Source organism: Tinamus guttatus, unplaced genomic scaffold (assembly GCF_059628265.1).
Source record: "Tinamus guttatus ecotype Peru unplaced genomic scaffold, ASM5962826v1 Tinamus_guttatus_pri_ptg000202l, whole genome shotgun sequence".
Classification (NCBI taxonomy): Eukaryota; Metazoa; Chordata; class Aves; order Tinamiformes; family Tinamidae; genus Tinamus; species Tinamus guttatus.
The window spans coordinates 1,249,988-1,273,738 of record NW_028288736.1 but is presented as its reverse complement, the minus strand read 5'-3'; the positions used below and the strand labels follow the sequence as shown (position 1 = coordinate 1,273,738).

Sequence of the window (23,751 nt, the reverse complement as noted above, 5' to 3'; positions counted from 1 at the left end):
GAGGAGTGCACGAAAGGACCACGTGAAGTATATGCAGCAACCCTGCAAAGCTGCCCAGCACAGGCAGCCTCTCCTATGTCTTTATACACACTTCCAAGGAAAAAAAAAAAGAAAGAAAGAAAGAAAAAAAAAACCCTTCGCAAGTCACAAACAATTCAGAATTCAACTAAGAAAACACAGAGTGAACCATATGGCCAGGGTGGCTCGAGTTGGCTGCATTTTCCCCCAGACAAAGAAGGGATTGAGAGTTGAAGGAAAGGAGAAAAAAAACCAACTTTCCGGCTGATGAAGCTGTTGTCTGGAGGCAATGATCCCAAATCTCAAGGCTTTATTCCAGGCTCCGACTGAGACGTGATATGTCATATGATTAGCATCTTTCATATTTACAAGAGTAGTATAGGCTGCCAGTCTTTAGAGAAAGGCGAGAGAAAGAAGGGGGCATATGCTGAAATAGATTTAGCATTTGAAAGAGAGAAAAGAGATTGGATAAATACACTTAAACGAGGATTTAGTTTTACTCCCGGCGAGCCCTAATGGATTGTTGATTGAGATTTTAGGGAGCTGCGGCAGAGGTGTCAGCAGTAATTTAAAGGCGCTATTCAGCGCCGCGGCCGCCCCCGCTTTCCCGCCCCTTCGCTCGCAGAGGGGCAGGGCGGGGGGCGCTGCCCCGAGCCGCGCTGGGGCGCTCCAAGCGGCGCTGCGCAGCCCCGAGCCGCGCTGCGGCGCCCCGAGCCCCACGCCGCGCTGCGCCCAATTGCGCTGCGGGCGGCAGCGCCCCCTGGCGGGCGCGACGCGACGCCGCCCCCAGCGCCGGCCCCGCCACTGCCTCAGAGGCAGCCCGGTCCCCTCTACGGCTGGGAAGACCCTCCGAAAGCCCTCAAAGGGACAGCTCTCAAACACGCACAATTACTTTATTCTTGGTCACGTAAACAGAAGGTCATAAACATGTAAAGAGAGGGTTAACACGGCAGTGTCAGCACACTGAGCGGTAAGTAAAATTAATTATCCCGCATGAAACAGTACCTTTGCTTGAAGAAGTCTAGTGATTTTTATAAACACCCAAGTTGCATTTTCAGGACATAAAACTACACACATACTTTATTTTTCCTTTTTCTTATTCTTTTCCTCTTCACTCTTTTTCTCCAAATAACACTGAAGAATGTTGTTTAGCTGCTGTTCAGAGTGGCTTGCATGTTGTAATCCATTTTCCCATCCTAAAAGCAGCAATAAATGGGATAATTACACCTCATTTTATAGTATTCATCATAATTAGTTCATTTTTGGTGATGAAAATATTTCCTCAAACCCAACAACTGGTTACAATATTTCTACTTTGAAAATTGTTCTTCTTGAGAGTTCAACCATGAATAAGATGCTTCCTTTGATGTTAACCAAATATTAAGTAAAGTAAAGTTAGTAAGTAAATAAAATAATTACTAATTCAGCACCTATCTCTAGCGACGAATCTCTTGCCAAGACTCGCGATCTCCTGTCTTAGAGACTAGGGATTCCCTTTGCAGCACCTGCTAATGGAAAGCTCTGCTCCTCTGAGAGGGGACATGCCTCTCTGCAAGGGTGCCTCAGTGGGCACTGAAGTCAAGTTTAATAAAAGCTGACTGAATCTATTTAGATGATCTGGCTACTTTTGCTTATTAAAAGAAAGGGTTCCAGGGTTCCAAAAAAATCTAGACATGAGAGGTAAATAATACTTTGAGATCTGAACTGTCTCATTTCAAGGGGTATCAACTCAAGCACAGATGAAGGGAGGAAATATGTCCTGCTTTACCAAAGTGTGCATGCTGGAGGAAGCAAAGATATACAGGACAAAGGGGCTCCTCAAGTATTTAAACACCTTCTAGTAGAGTTGTAGAGAGAAGACCATGAGGATTTGTGCTTTGTCATTTTTAATCAGGATTAGTTTTCAAGATTATAAAATAAAGAATTACAGTAAACTTCAGGAAACACATAGAAACTATGCAAGAAACTGACTTTCCAAAATCTGTATTTCCTTCTGTGGCCTGATTAAACAATTGTGTTCACAAGACAGTCACTGGCAAACAAACCAATGAGAAATTATGTGATAGAGCTTACTGATCCCCAGCATCTGATGGCATCAAAGAGAAGTCCTATTACTGGATAACAGATAAATATCAAGCATGAAAACGGTTTGCAGATGCAGCTGCAATCATTGCATGCTTACAACATATCATACATAAAGAGAAAAAAAAAAAAAAAAGCTACCTGATTTTGAAAATAAAGGAAAAGAATATATTACCTTTGCAGTGATTAATTACTCTCCCCCACAGGCTGTTCTTAGTTAAACAGGCCAGATTTCCAACAATCAACAAATGCCTCTTTGCTCTTGTCAGTGCAACATTCATTCTCTTTTCTGAATCTATGAATCCAACTTGTCTTGTTCTTACACACGACAAAACAATGATCTCCTTCTCAGCTCCCTGGAAGGCATCTACAGTGGACACTTGCACAGCTTTAATTTCAAGGACTTCGGAGTGTAGATCGCTAAGCAAATTCTGAATCTGCACAAATGAATACAGATGTCAATGAGTTACATATTTACCGAGTCAAGCACTTGTCTTGAGCTAAAGCGAGTCACAAGTCTGAGTTTACGTGAGCCGCAGATTGTGAATGTAATTACAGGATAACCTCAACCAACTACTCTAAAATATTCTGCAATGAATCCATATTTGACAAAACACTGGTTGCATTCAGTTTAACAGTCTGTGCCTTTGCTGAGTAATCATAGCTGCCCATGTCAGCCTCGGATGAGCACATGAAGTAACCCGCAGCCCTGCTAAACACTGCTACTGAATCTAACAATCATCAGTGTTACTGAACAGAACAATTCTGCTCCTGTCATAAATACCAATTCACAACAGCTACTAGATCAGTTGTGAGTATTATGTACTATTTAACTTAGCAGTTTTCTAAGCATGCGCTTGGGAGAAAAAAGCCTCCAAAAAAAAAAAAAAAAAATCTGAGGCAAGTTTGATTTAAATTTTGAATTGAATTTTCTCTAATTTATTAGAGAAATAGCTATAGATTTTTTTTTAAAATGAGACGACACATGCAATATCTGCTTCACCTTTTTAGCACTTCTTTTCACCTCTAGCTCAGTTTTTCTAGTTCAAATAGATCCTTTGTTTATTCTAAAAGAATTTAAGAAAATATTTCACTAGTAATATCTTATACAAACCTTGCACATCTGTGATTTATAAAGAGTAATCACACCAACTGCAGATCCTTCTATTCCACTCGCAATCAGAGACTGGATTAGTTTAACTGTAAAATGAGCTTCTGCCATATTATAAAAGCTGTTATCTCTCTCTATCTGGAAAAGAGGGAGAAGTTCTGACTTAGCTCTGATGAACAGCCCTTGAAATACATTTTGCTGCTTAGTGACATTGCAAACAGAAGTGCAGTGGAAAAAATGGCAACATATTGAGTTTTTAATATGTAAGAAATGTTTAAAAGCTTACTTGCTCCACCCCATTAACACTATAAAAACATAGTGTTGGAAGCCAATCCAACAGAGGACTTCTGTCTTCCTCTGAAACACCATTTATCAGACTTCCTCCATAAAACAGCTCGTTGGCTATAGCACTGATAGCAGGGTGACATCGGTACTGTGTACGAAGCAGGACTGCTTTATGTCCCTAAAGAATTATAATGCAGAAAATATGAATAGGCAAAAAAAAAAGTTTTTCACTATGCAAATTAGAACAAACAAGTAAGAAGTGGAAGTAATTCCTGCAGTAAGTTGACTTGACTCTCAGCTCAACATACATACAGTTCAACAGAAGTTAAAACAAATACTTTCGTTCCCGATTCTTCTACCTGGATTGGAAATGTATATAAATTTCAGAAGGTGGAATCTGTAAATGTACTTCATATATTCTTACATTTTCTGGGTTTTCAAGTTTGTGCACTGTTAATATAACATTTAAAAAGGATTGCATCAAAATGGAATCTGCTTCATAAAACCAACCAACCAGCCAGGCTGAAACACTGGCCCTTCTGACATCTAAATCAGGACTTTAACTTAGTTCAGTGGGCCCAGACTGTCCCCCTCCATGCTGTTACAGTACAAGTAGTACATACCATTAAGGAAAGTCGATCAAATAGAGTCTGCTCCAACCCCTGTTCATGAAAACTATCAGACCCTTGAATAGTTGGTGGTAATTGCTTAGGGTCTCCAACAAGGACTAGCTTTTCACATTGAAACCTAAACATGAACATGGGAAAAAAAAAATAAGATGATATACTGATTATAGCATTTACAAAAGAGTGTGCTTTTCTTATCACAGATCACTCTATGGACCAGGCTATCACTCTTTCTACAACTAAAATAACACGGTAACTTAAGAATGGCATCTAAGAGCAGGCGTTGATTTATAATTATTATTCTTGTTTTCTAAGGCAAGAGCTTGGAGCTCATGTTCTTTGCGTGTCCAAGTCTGGTAGCTACTTAAAAGTTGTGACATGGCAAGCTAGAAAGTATTTCTTGGCTGAAACACAAAAGGATGGCTGTACCTTGCAATGGGAAGGAGAGAAGCAGGTTCAGTCATCTGACTGCACTCATCCAGCACCACCACTGGAAATTTAAGGGTATTCATACAAGAGAATGGGCAGGCAGCACAGGTCACTCCAACAACTTTTACCTTTGTTATTGGCGAGGAGAAAAGGAGCAGAAAAAATGTTAAGAGATTGTGTAATAGTTTATCTGAGTGCAGTATATAACTACATCTACTTTTTTAAAGCAGTTCTGCTGCATGCTATATTACACTCACACAACCTCAAAAATGAAATTCTACCTTTCAGTAAGAAGAACAGTGTATGCACAGAGATGGATCAAAGGCTGACGTTTGCTGTATCTGGCATGCTTCTGTATTAGAAGAATTCACAGACTCATGGATTTAATACTGGAGCAAATCTGATAAGACTACACAACCTTGCCAAACCTATGGAGCCCCAATGGCAAAGGTGGCAGCAATAACCACTAGGAATAAGCAGAGGGAAGCCATATACCCAACAAGACAGTAAGCTACATGTGTGGAATCAAACCTGCCTCAGTCCTAGCATTCATTTTATTTTTCAAAACTGTAGGAGTTTGGCAGCCTCAGGTGACAGAGGGGATTCCCAGTTTCCCTTTGCCAGGCCTCGTGGATATGGCATGCTGAATACTGACTTTTCCATCCAATCACTTGGACAGTACCTGTTGCAAAGCAGCTTTGTTGGTCCCTAGTTTATGTTGCTCAATGCTCTTCCTCACATAAATTCTTTCAGCTGGAGTCAAATCTTCTTTCATGAGAGCAAGCAGCTCTTTTAACTGTTCATTTTCATTTCCTGAGCCAGCATGCAAACTTCAAAAACAATTTTATAACAGGTATCATAATTACAGACAATTACAGAGCTTTCAGATTTCAGTGAACACCCAATATAGAAAAATAACTATATGCAGTACATAATGATACTTCACAGGAATGTATTAATTCATAACAATTCCAGTTGAGATGGACAATACCTATTTTAAAACAGACAACACCCAGACAAACAGGCACCAACCCAGACAAACACCCGAGCACGGTTAGTGCTTATCTGCACTTATGCTCCGAGCTATGCCGCTGATTTCAGACCTAGAACTGACTGGAAATACTTCACTCACCATTTTAAATCTTTTATATGCTATTGTTATCAAGTAATGGAAATGTAATCTTTATTGAGCTTGACTTATACCTCATTCTCTTAAACTGTGCTTTAGATTTAAATAAAAAAGTTAACTTGGTTAAGGAGTATAGAATTCATGACTCGTTACCATAAATTCACTGAACATTAAATTTATGATTACTTTCTCCTAGTTCTCACCCCTAGGAATGATAGGTATCTATTTTAATCCTGTCTTTTCTGCTTTTCTTCTTGTATACTTTTCCAAATTCCCAACTGCCATTATTTTGTTCTCTTCTATTGCTTACCATCCAAAAGCATTAGCTCCACTCAGCAACTAATCAAATTCCCTAAACAAGATAAAAACTATTCACTGTTCAAAACAAAGAGATAGGCTTACCACATTTGGAATGACTTTAGAAGAGTCAATTTACAACACTACGTAATTATGATCTGCCTTACAATCTCTGCAGATCCTTCAAATATGAAGATTCTTACCTATAGGGAAGAATTGGTTTGGCGATTTTCCTAATACTTCCAACTCTGATAAAACTCTCAAATCCAAGATCAAGTAGACTTTAAAGAAAGAGAGATTATAGATTTTACAAAAATATACATACATATATATATATATATATATAAAACAATTTTGAATTGTGATTTGTCTCAAAAGCATTCTACCTTTATAATACCTTTCTCATAAATGATCTTCCATTTGTACTTTCCTTTTCTTCCTTTAGCCTTTCAAATCAAGAACTTCATTCCACACTAATCTATAATGACTTCTTTTTCTTCTCCTGTATTTGCTGAAGCTCCCCAAGCCCTTCTCCTACTGCTGCTGCTTCCCAAAGCTTATTGAGAACCTGGCAGCTTCAAATGGTAAATGTGATGAAAGGTGGGGTCAATATTAGGATTATATACATTAGTGCTGCTAGCCTTAAACAGTCTTATGGCATAGGTGAGCTGCGCAAATGATCAAGGGTAAAACTGAAGTCCTTGGGTGATACTTAATAGGGGAAGAATACCATCTTCTAAAAATTTATGCTGCAAATATGACTACCCTTACCATAGCAATGCATTCTTTTCATTGGAACAATAGCCTGTACAATTTTAGCTCACTGTAACCTACCTAAGCAGTATCCTGTCAACAGCAACGTTGGTGGAAGAAGCAATCAGAAATTTCCATGGAATTGGCCTCTGGCTCTCCTTAGCTTCACTGCTTTCAGAGAGCTGCACTAGGAACAAGATCACAATAGACAGCAAATAGCTCTTTCCAGCTCCGAAAACACCTGGTATTTTAGAAGAGAACAAAAATTAAGACTAAAAATGTCTATGACATACAGTTCTTATTAATTGTTTTAACATTAATCTATCTTCTGAAATATTATGCTGGGATTCTTTGTATGTTGTATATTTTAAACATGTGCTAGCTGCAGCAGCCATAAGCTTCCAGGACAACCAGCTGGCTTACACTTTGTATTTATTTATTTTTTTATGTAATGTCTAAAAAGTTAGATAGAGAGTAAGATAAGGCATTCTTCCTAAATTTTCTGATGGAATACATGTAGTATTTGTATAGGAGTCTCATTATGGCATTAGCATAATACAAATGCCAGCATAAGCATCCTCATACTATCTCCACAGGAATATGCATTTTGGAGATGATGATTGTTTTGGAGTGTCTGATAATTATGAATAAATTAATATGTCTGACAGCCTAACAAAAGCTCAGGCAATTTAAATTGTACAATATTTGTACTAAGAGTATCATTAATGTCAATGTATTTATTTTGACAGAGTCTAAAATTTATTTTATGGTAACCATTTCCCAATATAATTTTAAAATCTCCTTGAACTAAGTTGTTTATTAACCTTCCTGGACACACAGAAGAGGTAAAACGGAGATAGAAGGAAATATAAAACAACATGGACAATGTATAAGAATAAAGATATGATAATTTAGCAGAAACAGTACAGAAGCAGTTCATCTATTAAAAAAATAATATGAAAAAAGAAAAGCAGGAGATGCTGAATAGCAATTTTGTGTACAGCTATTTCTACTAGGAAAAAAATATGCACTTGGCTAAGATTTCTACAAAAGTTATCATGCAAATCAAAAATCTAGAGGTCTGTGCTGATAGAATGGATAGACTGATTATATTATTGATAGATTATATTATATATATTATAGATAGATTGATTATACTATATTATTGAGGTATTACCAGAGGTGCCTAACAAAAGAAATGTTCAAGAAAAATGTAAACTTGGTGAGGACAGCTGTGTCACAATACAAATGCGGAGGATATTACAGAGAGTTTACTCAAGACCATGTTTTGGTCGGGTTTAAAATATATCAACGTTTGTCTAGATGTAAGAATATCTCAGTTTGCCTAGAATTTTAACAATCAATTAGCACAAAGGAAACAAATCTACTGGATCATCACTAGGAGAAATTTGGGATATGTCATTAGCACTGGCATTACATATCAATTAGCATTGATTTCTTAGAAAAAAATAGCTGTAAATTTAACAATTATTTGCCGTATACCACGTATAATTGTGATAGGGAAGATCTGCTGTTCTGCCTTTATCATCATTTCAGCTATCTGAATTAGTGCTGCTGCTTGATCTGGGTTCAAAGAGAATGTCTGGATCATCTTTCTGGCTAGCCCCATCGCTATTTCGGGGCTGACGAGTCCATGCATCATTGTGCATTTCAGGTTCAAGGCTGGAGGAATAAATCTTTTGTTCACCTTCTTAGTAGCTTTTTCAGAATCAGAATTCCTAAGAAAAAAAAAAAAGAATTCAGACCATTACTATGAAATGTATAATACTGGAAATGTACAACTTACATGTCATGTTTTTGACATTCTAACTCACTTGACCTAGAAATGCTGAGGTTTTACAGTAAGAGATGATCAAATTGGAAACTGTTGCCCCCCTTAGTCCCAAAATATACCTGGCCTTTATATTTTTCCTCCTTATAACTTTCCTGTGTAAAAACTGGGTCATCAAAATAGATTTTGGAGTTATATCATTCTTGATGTGAAGTTACATTTTCAATCTAACTTATTCTTTCAAAGCTGTCAATTTGACAGAGTTAAGAGTGGTAGAAAATCATAGCTAGAAGTAATGGGAGTTTATATAATTACTTGTTTTATCCAGTGAACCACAAGCAGTCTTGGATACATCCCTATATTGCTTTGACTCTCCAAGGAAATAGTTCCCTCTTTTTTTCCCCCTTATTGTATTTTCTTTTTAACAGATTCTGAAATTTGTGCAGTTTGCTAGGAAAAAACACTTTTAATGAATCCCCATGAAAAATACACATTAATTTAATACAGTCACCAAACTGTATTATCGATCGAACGGCCATAAAGTTGTCCAGCATGTTCACAGTATCACTGAAACCATAACTTACATTTTTAGGAGATACGGGATTAGCGGTAGAGTGGATGGATTGAAGTGCTCTTCCATGTTTCTTAAAGACGTAAGCTCACCACTAGCATTACAAACCAGCAAGGCATGAACAAGTGCTGAAGAGGTCACAGAAAAGCATGATTAGAAAAATATGCAATTAGTCAAAACTTTGCATCAGCTTAATCCACCCGTACCACAGTAGCTCAAACCGCATTGTCTATCAATATTTTCATTACAATACAAAATTATTTTTCATCTGCTAAACAGCTGTGTTCTTACAGAACCCCACCACCAAAACCCACAAACACATCTAGATTGAGCCAGTCTAAAAGTCCATCTAGTCTAGTGTCCTCTTTCCAAAATATCCTAAGAGCATGCCTACGCATGAGAACAGAGCACATTACTTAACCGCATTTTTCTGAATTCTCTGCCAGAAGCCTAAGGTTCTCCGACTCGGGGATTTCTTAAGCAAGAAGAAAGAGGAGAGTTTCTAATATGTCTAGTAATCCCCCTACATCAATTTTAATGTTATAATCGGCAGCTATTATATATTATTTAAAGTTTTGTTTTCATAGTACTCTTAGTTTTGTAAAGCTCATAGAAGCATGAAATAAAATCTGTATATGTGATCAGGAAGGTGCTAATACCAAAAATGTCCTAACGAGAAATAAAGCTGAAATCCTGTAATGCAGCAACATTAAGACCCGAACACTAAACTCCCCTAGACCCCGACTGCTCTGAGGCCTCAGTCTTGCAATTTATACTCAGGGAAAAAACAAAACCTCCAATTGATTTTAAAGCCCTTAATTTCAAAAGGGCTAAATTTTTAAAATGATTTAATTTTTAAAGTTTTTAAATTTTAGCAATTTTAAAGCCCAGAATTTCTTGTTCCTTACTTCATAGCTTTAATTGCCTAAGTACTGAATTTAAATTACATATTTGAACATACTTAAAAGGAAAACATCCTGTGAATAAAGTGATGTATTAGATTTTAGAAAATCCCATCTCAACTTTCATCACGGGCCATATTTCTCCCCACAATGGTGGCTTTACTTAATGCTAAATTATTTGATGTACAACTTACTATTTGTTTGCCAGTTGGAGGGAGAATAGCCTTTCAGTGGTAGTACTTCTACTTCATTGTTAGATGACGGTCCAAAGAAAGCACTGCTTGCAATGAAAGTATCCAGGGGATCAAAGTTTAGAGTCTTCGAAACAACCCAGATATCATCTGTCAAAATAATGCATAGTTATCACAAGCTTTTTCTACTACAGGCTTTTAAGGGAAAGAAAAAGCCCCAAATTACTACACTACAAATTAAGCCTGCACTAAACCGACAGTATGAGAGATCAAAGTCCTAAATAGGTTTAGTTCCTTTGTCAAGCAATGCCAGGACTTGAGTAGAAGTTTTGCTTGTGTAGAGTTGCAGAATCTAAATGTACAAGAACGGGATTTATCAGAACGCTTCAGAATCCATGCATGAAGTGAGCACAATCATGTTTTGTTTCTGCCTCATCTTCCACTATTCTCCACAGCCAAGCAAACTACAAAGATGTAAGTATCAATTCTTCAGTTACTGAAGCAAAGCCAACAGAGACAACCTAGGGAAGATCACTGAATGTCCTCTGAAACTCCAATATTTCACTATATTAGCAGAGATATGCAGCAATTTTTCAAACACTAATTTTCACGTCAAGTTTTCCCTACAAGTCTGAAGATTGGCCTCTCCCAAAACTTCAGGGCTGACTTAATATAGTCTGAGCCTAAGAACACAACATTAATATTTTTCTGAAGATGGATTTACCAGAAAAGATGAATTACTTACTTTGCTGCCTTCTAGAATGAGAATTAAATTACCAGTCTTGTCACGGGTTCAAAAAGGAAGTTTAGCTTTTCTCTTTCCATTAAAATTTAAAACTGTAAAATGGACAACATGAATCTAGATATAAATAATCCCTGTGACACTCAGATTTGCTTACCTTTACTATAGGTAGAGGAATGCTCCTTTCTGCTCAGTTTGAGGTATAATTTGTGCTTGGAATCACCATCGAAATCGGCATGGGTATTCATAAATTTCTTTAACTTCTTAAACTGTTTTGTTTGAATTTCAAAGGCTTTCCTGTTCAATTATATTTTTAAGAAAAACTTAACCAACAGCACATTTGGAATCATCACAAAAAAATTAAAAAAGAGGTCCAGAGAAGAGACCAAGCCATTACAACACAGGTTTTGGTGTTTGTGCATCTTTTTAAATTAGCAAGGCTTAAAAATATTTATGTCTACTAGGAAGTAATTCTGATAGTCAGACGAATTTAAATTGTTTCTCCCACACTTAAGAAGTATAGAAAGTCTCTAATAGTAACATCCAAATAAGTATGTTGTATCCAGCCAGGTTTTCCTCTTCTCATTAATATTAATGACTTTTACTAATAATGACTTTTAATAATGATCTTTAATAATAATGATTTTTACTATGTCTGCTTTAAAAAGTATCACCCCAAGAATATATCAGAGACTGTCCTAAACTCTCCTACCAAATTTTAAGTGAATAATAAATCAAATGGACAGTCATAAGGACCTTCACTGAGCAGTTAATCAAGTTGCGAGTAAGCAGGTTTGATTCTTGATGAAAGGCATACTGTCCTGAAATGCCAATGCTATTAATATTCATCCTTCAATAATTTAGCTTTTAACTTTCTATACGGAACTGTAACCCTTTTAAATAGTTTCTGAATGTGACTTTTAAATTCTACTGAAGTACAGAGTTACTAGTATATCTACACATATCCCACACTTCACATAATCCTACTAGGAGGTGTATAGCTTTCAGAATACCTCACCAAAAGCTGGCATCCCTCATAGAGGGAAATCTTTTGACTTCTGAGGTATGCCCCAATACTTTTTATATCATGAAGCACTATACTGGGTCTGGATTTTATCTGCCCTTGGTTCACCTCTTCTATCCATTTGAAAAATGAACACTGCTCAGCTTTTGGAGCATCACAGGTATAGAACAAACGACCCTAAAGGGAAAAGAAAACAACAAAACAAAATAGACCATTAGCACTTTAAAACAAGCGAAAATGCATACAGCAATCGACCAGTAGTAGCTGCTATATAATACAAGCAGGTAAAGCTCCTTTTTATTCAGCACATTCTTCTGTTTTTTCCTCATATTCCTCATACTCTGGAGCCACTCTAATCTTCATGTACAGAATTCCCCTATAACCTAGACAATTAAAAGTTTGGGTCTTTCTCTCCACATACACGAAACTGTTTCCATATGGACAGAACTATTAGCTCATTAATTCTGGACATCAGTAGATATTAAAACTGATCTTAAAAGCGATCTCTATAACATATCACTTTAACCTGTAATTGCAAAATACATTTACAGACCTTCTTTAATTGCTCAGAGAATATAATCCACATGACAGAGACAAACATCCCAAATTGTAAACAAATGAGGAATAAACAGCACCTTGTTCTGACCTTCTTTTTTAACCACAACAAGCTTAGCAGGAAGCATGTGATTGCACAGGGGAACACGGCTTTCTTTGCTCTCATTTTGCCCATCTTTCGATGAAGTGTAAAATGATATATCCACTTTGGAAAGAGCCTTGTGTAATCTTTGTGACAGCTCAAATAGAATTATGTTTAAATGCTCTTGACATAAAAAGGAGAATAAAAGAGCAATTAGTGCAGCAGCAAAATGGTTACAGGAGTACGCAACATTAAAGCAAGCACATTTTCATTAGAAATTGTCAATCTCAAATCTAAATTATTTAATCTGAATCCTAAAAGAGACCCCTTATCTTCTGGGCCTACAAAGTCCACATTTTAGCACATGCAATTGATTTATTACAATTGCCTTACTTCCACACTAATCACATTTAAATGTATGGCTCCAAAAGATCCAAACATTAAATAACTATACCTGCAAAAAAGAAAAAAACTAATGTAAATACTGGTAAACAAACTCATGTTTACATAGTTGGATCATAAGTAAGCTAGTCTTTTAGTTTGTTTTTGCAACTTTGAGTACAGACTGAACATATCTGAGTATATAAGATAACCAAAACCAAATGGAAAAAGTTGCTCAAAAGAATGATGTGGACATTATCTCCCTCCCCAACCAGTTTTGGGAAGCGTCAGAAATGTGTATTTTTAATTACATCCTATTCACAAATGACAGCATTTTCAGAGCATTAGACATACCTGTCAAAGCAGCTGTAAAAATTTGTTTGTAATGAACATGAGACTGAAAAACAGACGGAATGGCAATCTTTCTTTTAGGAAGATTAGTATTTTTCACTTTATCCACATTAGGAAAGGACAACTCAGAAACTGTTAAGTTCTAAGAAGTAGAAAAATAAACCATTAGAAACTTGAAAAACCTGACTATAGAATTCCTTAGAGAAATGACTAAATATGCATAAATGAATCTTCATAACCAGCAACTGGACAGGAATGCCAAAACTCATTTTCCCTCCCTCCCTCAAGCATCGTGCTCAGATTTGGAGATACAGCTTGCAGATACAGCATTGCTACATTTCAGGATCTCATTCTGCAACCAGAAGTTTCAAGATGAAGACTGTCAAGGAAGAACCAGTTTTCCAAAAGCAAAATATAAATCCCCTTCTCCACCAAACAAACCTGGTTAGCTCTAGGTACAGTTAACCAACTGCTGGCTGGCAACAGGAATAAAATTAAGTAGAGCTAGAGCTATAGTAGTGAGAGCTTGGATTATTCTTAATGATGGTCAACAAAGTTAAATTTGTCCTGGGACATACAGACTGCATTTTGAAAACCATAGGTAAAACTTGCCAAGGTTTTAGAGTAAATTATGTAAATCAGAGATGTGTTTTAGCCTTTCACACAAAGAGGGAGCACACAAATCCCATTTTTGGCACTGTTTCTGAATTGAAATATAACTCTCCAGAAAGGAAAAAAAAAAAAAAAAAAAAAAAAAACCCTACAGCAAGGGTAGTATAGACCAGAGAAAAAAAGAATCAGACTAGCACTATTGCCAGTTTGATTTGAGCCTATTGCCAGTCTCCCCTTTAGTTAGTCCCCAAAAAACTTCCCTCAGTTTTTGGCACTGCAGTTGATCCTGGGCATAATAGTGATGATTTTTCTCAAAAAGTTTTTTTTAAGATCCATATATTTGGATAGAGTATATATGTGCATACATATGTAAGTCTATACACACACATGTATACACACACATGTATACACACACATGTATACACACACATGTATACACACACATGTATACACACACATGTATACACACACATGCACAAAGTATATACCAGTATATATGAAATACAGTGGTATTCGCCCCTCTAGTTTACATGTATTTTACTGAACAAACATGCTTTAAGAAACTAGAGAACAGTGCACGCATTTGTGTCAAGAAAAAAAAATACATTTTTCATCAGCTCTCAAGCATAGCTACTTGACAACTTCTAAAAAGTGAATTCTGTTTTCACTATTTGTTTCAGATCATCTACTATTCACAAATAGCTGTATTAATTTAGGCTTCTTATTCAATACTACAGCTTACTTTTAAATATTTAAAAACTATCTGTAATGTTATGAAGAAAGATGTGTTTGCAAAAACAACACTGATTTCACAGTGTTTCTGTTTCACAGAAAACAACTTTTTAAAAATATGTTCTGATAAATCAGTCCAACTAATTTACTGTGTATTCCTGCCAACAACAGTCAGATTATAAATCTAATTGTCACTACCTGTGTCAATGAATTATCTTTATAAAGGATTAGTCATGGCTCTGAAAAGTATATTAGTAACTGCTGTTCTGTAGCTGAGACTCCTTTGTGTTACTAAAGTGTGCTGAAGAAACACTTCACCCAATCACAGTGATAGTATCTCACAGAAAATCAGATGAATGCAGTTACTTTGTCCAGGAGAAAAAAAAAAAAAAAAAAAAAAAGCATTTTTGTCATAACTATATCTGCTTGAACAGTTACACACCTGGGCTTCTCCTCTTGCAGTGTGGCAGCTCAGATGACTTAACACCTTTTGTGTTGCTTCAGCTAAAGGTGCCCGACTTAAGTGCAGAGAAAGTAACTTCCTCTCTGAAATTAGATCTCTGTCCTTGTCATTTGCACAGCGTTTTCCATCCATGCGCTTTCCTGTCCGCAGAGGCACAGAGCCGGGAGCGCTTTTACTCACAAGGCTGCTCTGGCTCTCTCCTGTGTCACCCAGTGGCATTCCAAGGATGTTCTCCACCCAGATATCATCAGTCACTTCCACATCACTGCTGTTTTGAGTTATCAAGTCACACTGAGCATTGTTTTGGTATTTTAGCCACTTGCTTTGTCTATATTGTGAAGTCACATTAGGAAACATTGGTTGTATAGACTCCCTTTGTTCATCTTCTGTGTACTCTTCAAACATCAAGGTTTCAGAATTCCTGTCCTCAGGGCCAAAAGCACCCATAGGAAACACTGCTGACTGGTTGCACAAATTGACTCCTGAAGATCCAACAGATTGCTGAACCCCCTTGCAGTCACTCAGATAAACTTCTGCGGCAGGAATCTTCCCAGTGACAGGAACAGTGACAATCGGGGCTCGTGCTTTACTGGCCAGTTTGACCCTCGAGAGGTTGCCGCCTTCTGCATAGCTGGATTCCTCCTGTGCTGTAGGATACATACATCTCACAGGCAACATGCACCACTTGCAAATACACAGAAATAGAGCTAAATAAAGAAAAATTTCAATGCTCTCCATTTTCATTTTACATCCTGTCTTCTAATTGGCAAGCTCTTCTGTTACTCTCTTTCATCATTCAAAACAAGCAACTATGACTCTTATTTATATCCCTATACTCTGGGCACATTTTTATATACAAACTACTTTTAGGCTGAAATTATTTAAATTCTGGAAGTTATTAAAAACTATGATATTTTTGGCTGTCACTACAATTGCTAACTGAAAAACAAATGTGAATCAGATGCTCTCGCTACTCTGGATAACGATGCTGTGTTTGGAGAAACATGGGTTATTGCTGAACCTGAGCAAGCTGGACAGACTGCGTGCGCCCAGGTGCTGAGTTTACAGTGCAAAGCATCTCTGAAGCTAGCAAAAATACATTCTATGAAACCATCAACTTAATATTTGTTTCCTTCCCCAAAATATTACACACAAAACTGTGTAGAATTAATATTAACCAAAAAGGATAACAGGTTTTTAGCATTACAAGCATTATTTGGTTTAAATTAAATATCAATAAGAAGCAACAGACAATTTAATCACACAGAAGGCAGCATAAGGAAGAAAACTATAAGCAAGTAAATAAATGCAGAACACTAGCATGAATTAGAAGCTTAGCTTACAGACTGTTTTATTTATTTATTTATCAAACTAGAAGCTACTTCTTTATAAATAGAACCAGTCTAGTAAAGCTTCTTTCAAGAAAAAGGGTATTATTTTAAATGGAGGGAAAATGGACCCCAAGCTAATTTAATTGATCTGGCGAAAGAGTATTAAAATTGTATTAAAAATGACAAACATGTATACAAACATGATGAATACAAATAGAAGTCTGTAGTTACCCAGACACATACGAAATCAGACTATTTCAGGGCCCAGGGTGCTTCTATAGTTGGACTCGTGCTCCCATGAATCTCAGATTTTCTAGCAAAAATACTGTGAAGCACAAATAACAACTACAATTTCTTACTGAAGAAGCATTCTGAAAGTTCTGTGTTAGATGGTAACATCCTGTCCGACAGGGCCTCCTGGATATCTTCAATAGTTTCCTCATTTCTTGAAGTTGGAGATATTAGAGGGTCTGAATTTAGTGAGAAAGTTGGTTGTATGGATGAAATCTTCTAGAGATGAAAAATTAAAATGTCAAGTGAAGGACACTGGGGAGGCGAGGAGAGAGGGAAACAACTTGATAATAGCTCTTTTGCCACTGTTCCCTCATCATTCTAATTGAAATATCTTTCAGCTGAGATTAGAAAGTACTAAATATGACATAAAATATCCACCATAAACACAGAGAGAGGGGAGGAAAAACAAACAAACAAACAAACAAACAAACACACCCTACAAGGGAGCCAATTCACACCTTGCAAGGTTCCCAGGAAGTCCACTGTGTTTGCTCCAAATCAGAACGCAAGGGTGAGCCCAACATAATCTGCTTGGGAACTTCAGCATATATACTCAGTGCTAAGGCTAGGAAAAATATGGGAAGGACAACAGTCATGCTGCATTTTTTTTCCGAGCCCAACAACTGCCATTCTACTTTTACTTTCACTTACGGGTTTCATCCACTATTGTCTCCTTAATAATGTTAGACTTCTTTTGAAAATTCCCTTCTCCAGTCATACTGCTATCATATTCATGAAAATTTCTTGAATGTGGAGACTTTACAAAAACAGTATGAATAAAAACTTGTTAGAAGTTGAACTTTTTTTTGATCCTCTCTTTAAATACTATTTTTTGGATGAAGATCTTATTTCTAAACATAAATCTACAGCATCATCTATAGCACATTCTGGAAATAAAAACATGCATGCTTCTGATTTGCTTCCAATTTTACAATACTGAAAGGATACTGCATTAAAAAAACAGCTTGTGTTATGTTGTGTCTCGTGTTTCATTTTCACTCAAGATGAGTATCATACTACTAACCACAGGAAATAACTCTTATAAAAGCCCCTTGCTACTTTTTTTTCCCCTATTTGATCACGTTCATTTTGGAAACAAAATAACCACCCACCTCTACCCTCCCAAACACACACAGAGACAAGATGTGCTTGTCTTGCAAACACATACTCCTGAGACAAAGGTGAGGAAAATAATTATATCTAATTGCAAACTTTTACCCATAAAGTACTAGCCTTAGTTCCTAATGATTTACATACGCTTATAGTGTTCCACTATGCATGGGATAGAATACTGTCTTACAATAAAGTTAGTAAGAATATCTTCAAAAAAAAAAAAAAAAAAAAAAAAAAGTTTTACCTGTCTGCAGTCAGAAAGAATATGATTGCTTGAAAACAGGGGTGTCAAAAAACTCTCAGCTGCAGATTCCACAGTATCTGGGTACTGGTGCCATCCTAGCGCTGAGCAGGGAGCTCTCAGCATTATCTCACTAGTTGCTGACCCTTTTACTCTGTGCCCTTGAAACTCAACAGGCTACACAATATAGTAAAATTATCATTAACTGAAAACAGTAACTGTTCAGAACTACCTAGTTAATAAAATTACTTTGCATGCATATAACAAAGAACACCTGTTTAGAGCTGTGATAGAGGGAAAATACGTTCAAAGCCATCTTTCCCTTGCACCTCTGCAAATTGGCAACAATAAAGTTTTGGAAAATCTCTTTATCAACAGAAAACTGATTGTCTGATTTAATATGTCCTAGCCTTACTTTCACATTGTGAAATCTGCATTTGAAATTCTCAATGGAAAAGACCCCACAGACAAATTATCTAAAGAGTGAGCCATCTGAGAATACTAATATGAGATTGAGATTGATTAAGTATTTATTAAGACTTCTTGTAACTTAAAGGAAAGGGTGAACTGCTAAATTTAATTTTAACAGACAGTATTTATTACATATTGATTCCACAGAAATTTTACCTGTGGTTGGCCATCAAAAGTCCTAGCCTCTCCTTGGCCCAGTGCTGTTGGTAGAAGAGATGCTTCAGTTTTCTGTAACATGTAGTCCACACAGAGGGGCTGCGTATAAAAGTACCAAAAACGTATTAGTTAATCAGTTTAAAAAACAATTAAGACAGGCACTTAAGTTAGTAAAACTTAGCACTTTTGAAAAACCCTATGTATGGTTACAGCAGAGGGCATTTTAAGTCATATCCTTTTCATATTGAAGTACCCCTGCCTCACCTTCCCCAAAAATGACATCAATGATAGGTTAACAAAATATGTTTGCTGCTCAAATGGGTTGGGAAAAACAAAAGAACTCATTCTAAAAATCTTTCTTTCACTTTGGAAGGTGGAGTCAAAAAAGAACTAGTAATAGAACTGGATAAAAATCAATCCGAAGCATCAAGCACAAAGCAATTTTTTTTGAAAAACATTGCTAGCACACCTCAATTCAAATGCTAAAGTTCTTAGGAAAGCCATGAGTCCAAGAAGATGACAAAAGAAAGAAAAGCTAAATAGTAAAAGATTATAGAACAGGAAACTGAGTGTCGGACTATAATTTTGTGATATAAAACACAATTAGATATTACAATTGATATTAAGTTTCTTCTCATAGTTTCAGTTTCATCAACACTTACTAGCAATATGGTCCACAAGATTACATGCTTCGTTTACTGTCAGCTTGTTAGTTGATATCTTTAAACAATTTCCAATAACTGTTGTTTCATAAACCATTAATTTTGTAAGTTAAAAACAAGCTTAGTTTGTAGGGATACATATCTGTAGTAAAAAATTGGTTACCGTAAGCTCGGAAGAATCCAAGTATGAACAAGAAGGTATCTCTCTACCTCCCGAATAAGGTATTTCTGTTAATTGTTTTATAGCTACAAGAGATTGAAAAGCATTGTTAGTTGTAGTTACAGTATTTATAAGAAAAGAGCTGAATATTTATTTAGTTTGGAAACCTTACCCATATGAATAATTGCACAAATGAAAATATCTGAACTACAGCAAACACAGAAGCAGATTTTGAGCCCCCACTGGTGCTTTAAACACTGAAAATTACGTGAAGCAGCTTTCATAACATATTACTCCAAACGTACGATTCCTGGCTATAAATCATCCAGCAAGAAAACTAAAATGCAGAAGTCAAATATATGAAAATCCATGTATACACATCAATTTAAAATAGAAATCGACCTAACCTTCATCTTTTACAAGGGGTTCAAATATCTCTTTAAAAGTCTCTGCTTCATATAGTAAGCTACTATTTTCCTGTATCTTTTGTAAGCTTTCTAATGCTGTGCTATGTTCAGTCAAAGCTCTTAGAAGAGCGATATTGTTTACCAAATCAGGAAGTTCTGATGATTTTTCAACAAATGCTGTGCTTTTCAGGCAATCCATTCCTATTCTTTCACCTTCGCAGGCATCATGAAGAGAATTTATGCTGTCTATATTTTCAGTTTCACCTATTTCTGTTTCCTCTGGAGATGAATGGCCTGTTCCTAAAAGATAGATAGCACTTCTGGAAATTACAGTATCTTCCTTACAAGAAATGTCAAATACATTTTGCTGATCCTCTGCGCTATATTTGAGTGAGCCACATGAAGCATCAGATTTTTGCGACAAAGCTGGGAAAGGACTACCTGGTTTAATGTCACCATTACTAGTACCCTGGAAACATTCTAAATCTATGTATTGGGATTTTGTGCATCTAAGTGGTAAAACATCTCCTTCCGTTCCTTTGTCCATGGCAGAAATCATTTTGCTGGCAGAAATGCAGGAATTACAGTCCTTGCCTTTTATCAGCTTGTAATTAATGGTATTTGGTGCACAGCCATTAAGGTCCTTCTTAGAGGTCCTACCTTCAATATTTAACTGACTTGAGTCAATCTCTTTTGTTTTGCTTTTACCATCCAAAAATTCCATGTCAATTCTGGTGAGGCTTACAGAGTCTTCTGCAGCTCTCCCAATGTCATCAACATAGTTGTCCTGAGGCAGCAATGATATACCTCCTGTAGAGAGATTCCCATCAGTCTCTCTGTTGAACGTGAAATCTCTGACTTCTTTGTTTTTGCTGTCTGACGTTACTTCACAGGAAAAATGAAGTCTCAATTCAACAGTTTGTGCTGTATCTTTTTCATTTAAACAAGATGAATCTTGTGAAAATGTTGCCTTTTCCCCAAGCTCTTCCACATTTCTTTCACACAGGTCCTTATTATCCAAGTTATTAAAATCAAAAGCCTCCAATAAATTGAAGTTAACCTCCATCAACTGTTCATCTGGACCACTGTCTCTGTCATGTGTACTTAATCCCACTTTTACAGCTTCAAGTCCACTCAACGCCCTATCTGCAGAGAGCTCCAATTTAGTAGATGCTACTTCTGAATTTTGCCTTGGCTGGAGTTCATTTTGTGACTCTGTAAGACCATTGACCAGTGAATGCTCCCTGGATGTGGAGGGGTTTATTTCAACGGCAGTGGGCTCAGCTGGACTTGCAGAATAAGAAATACCACTTAAGGATGAGGCAAATTGACTGTCGCTCATTTTGTCTATGCTGAATTCAGAGGGGGAGCAATTTAGTTGGTCATTGGCAGCACATCTGTTAAGTGATAATAGCATAGGTACCCCCTCACTTCTAGAAAATGAGGGTTCTCGATATCTTTCACTATCACAATTACATTGCCCTTTGCTGTCTGTTAAATTCATACAGGCACACATTCTTCCAGGGGGCAAAGTCTTTGTATTGAAGTGCTCTTTTAAGTCTTGACTTAAGTTATTTGCCTTTCTGTCATGTCTTTGTCTCACAACTTCTTCATCACAAGGTTTTTCAGCTGAACTTGGCAGCATTTCAGCATTCCATTCTCTTTTATCACTTCCAGTTTCCTCTGCAAAAAGCTGGTGCTGAATATTTTGATCAAGTCCTCTGTCAAGGTCACCTGAAAAGCTGTAAAAAGTTGTGCTATTTCCGTTATTGAAATCACCTACGTTTTCTGACTTCTGAAACCTAGGACAACCCTCTGTGACAGCAGAAGTTGCTTGCTCTCTGCATGGTTGTGCTGGTTTAGACTTCAAAAGAGCTATTATCTGTGCCGTGCTCCTGATTTTCTGTGACACAGCCACATGACTGGTTGTCCTGGTGTGCTCTGTAATTGCAGAATATTCTGGTTTCACAATGGACTGATCAGAGTTCCTCTTCTCTGTATCTTTACACGTATCAGGAAATGGAGCAGAAAACAGCGAGCTGAAACATGTATGTTCTTTATCACTGTTTGTATACACCTCTTCATGAAAGTCGGTAGATAGATTTGCATCTGTATCCTTCTTGCAAATCGTAGAAAATAAGGGAGAGGTGACATAAAACTTTGATGGAAAAGAACCCTGACACTGCTCAGATAAAGGTAATACTGTTGCTTTTTCTTCATCTTCCTCTGTCAATATTTTCTTTTCAACTTGGCGTGGCACTTGGAAACCCTAAGAGAGAAGTTTAAAATTAATTCTAGTCATAAACCAAGTTTGCACTTTGTAATCTAAAAGATGACAGCAAGACATGTCTCATAAGCTATATTCTGGCCAAATATCACAGTGATTCATGTACAGAAACAATGTCAAACCCTTGTGACTTTTACTGTACCCTTAGTAACAGCAAATCTGCTAAATCCAACAAAGATTTAGCAAACTATGAAAAAATAACTCTAGTTCCGGTTCAAAAAAAGCAGGGAGACATGATCTATATATCTGTATATTTACCATTTTTTTTTTTTAAAAAAAAAAGCCTTTGGTGTTTCAAAATGCAGACAACTTTTGAAACAAAAACATACTGTAAATTTCCTTTTCAACCCAACAGGCAGGTGTCTTGGAGGCAGACCACTAGGCTTTACAACATTTCTATTCACTGCTGGAGTTTCTGCTTTCCTTGGCTGATCTTCAGAAGATTTTTCATCCAGTTTTACTGCTTCAATAGTGATCAGATAGCGTTCACTTTCCAAATTATCTCCAGCATTCAACTATGAAAGAGAATGCAGCAATATGTACATAACAGTGCTACATAAGAAACAAAACCACTTCTTTCTAAATGTTGTGATACTTGCACATAAAAAAACCTCAGATACTTAATGTTTTACACCCAATATAACACTACTCCCCACACAAATTGCCACTCCAAATATGAAAGAAAACATTAACATTTAGTTTTGAGTCATGGTGACTTAATATATCACTGTAACACACTGCTTTTAGCCTAAATTAATACCTTTCTACAAGTTTTCTACATTGGTACTAGAAAAGTTTTATCAATAAATGGAAGCAGTTTTAGCATTTCATTATTTGCACTACACCAATTTTTCATGGAAAGAAACAACAAACTACCAGCCATATCACCAGAGAGAAAAAGAGGTGTTACTGTAATTACTAAAAGGACAAGTTTCAAAAGCCTCCTGAAACGCAAGCCAAGAATCACACAAATAAAAAAACTCTACAATGAAATATACCTGAGATTTTGTAAATATGCTCTCCAAACATTGTCCTTTATCATCAAACAAGACTGCCTGCAAAGAAAAAAGAGAACTTCATTTTAAATATCAAGTTCTTTTTTCACAGATCTACAGCAGTAACACTTATAGTCAAACAGCAGCAGATTATATGAAATTGTCTTAAATTTAAGTCGCTCACCTTATTTCCTCCAGTTTTAATCCTCAGTATTCCATCTTGCCATGTTTTTGATTTTTTCATTTTTTGGTGAGTGTATAACACCTGATTCAAATGAGTAAATATTGAAATAATAAGTAAGAAAAGGTTAAATAATTCAGCAGCTATAAAATATAGCTGTCATATGAAATGATATAAAATTGATTTTGCTTAGTTGTTTGCATACAGTTAAAAAAAAAAAAGACTTACAGTAAATTCTTGAGAAGTCATTGTTTGGCAAAACAGTCATCCAACAGTTTATTTTGCGAATATTCATACCTTCATATAGCCTGAGTGACAGGAAAAA

General features: G+C 36.5%; 1 protein-coding gene across 1 annotated transcript; it reads right to left on the bottom strand.

Annotated features, from left to right (window-relative positions):
- Window positions 1-1,069: 1,069 nt before the first annotated feature.
- ZGRF1 (zinc finger GRF-type containing 1) lies at window positions 1,070-23,751 on the bottom strand. Its single transcript, XM_088523981.1, has 28 exons — window positions 23,655-23,751; window positions 23,430-23,510; window positions 23,249-23,305; window positions 22,580-22,765; window positions 19,964-22,232; window positions 19,560-19,642; window positions 18,735-18,833; window positions 18,111-18,284; window positions 17,405-17,510; window positions 17,212-17,318; window positions 16,819-16,969; window positions 15,108-15,775; window positions 13,325-13,463; window positions 12,588-12,772; window positions 11,942-12,129; window positions 11,086-11,225; window positions 10,190-10,336; window positions 9,107-9,221; window positions 8,234-8,469; window positions 6,812-6,971; window positions 6,181-6,258; window positions 5,234-5,381; window positions 4,552-4,679; window positions 4,120-4,243; window positions 3,498-3,674; window positions 3,215-3,349; window positions 2,276-2,537; window positions 1,070-1,214 (listed from the first exon to the last, which is right to left on the bottom strand). The coding sequence occupies exons 1-28, from the start codon at window positions 23,673-23,675 to the stop codon at window positions 1,099-1,101; spliced, it is 6,480 nt and encodes a 2,159-aa protein (XP_088380107.1). The 5' UTR covers window positions 23,676-23,751; the 3' UTR covers window positions 1,070-1,098.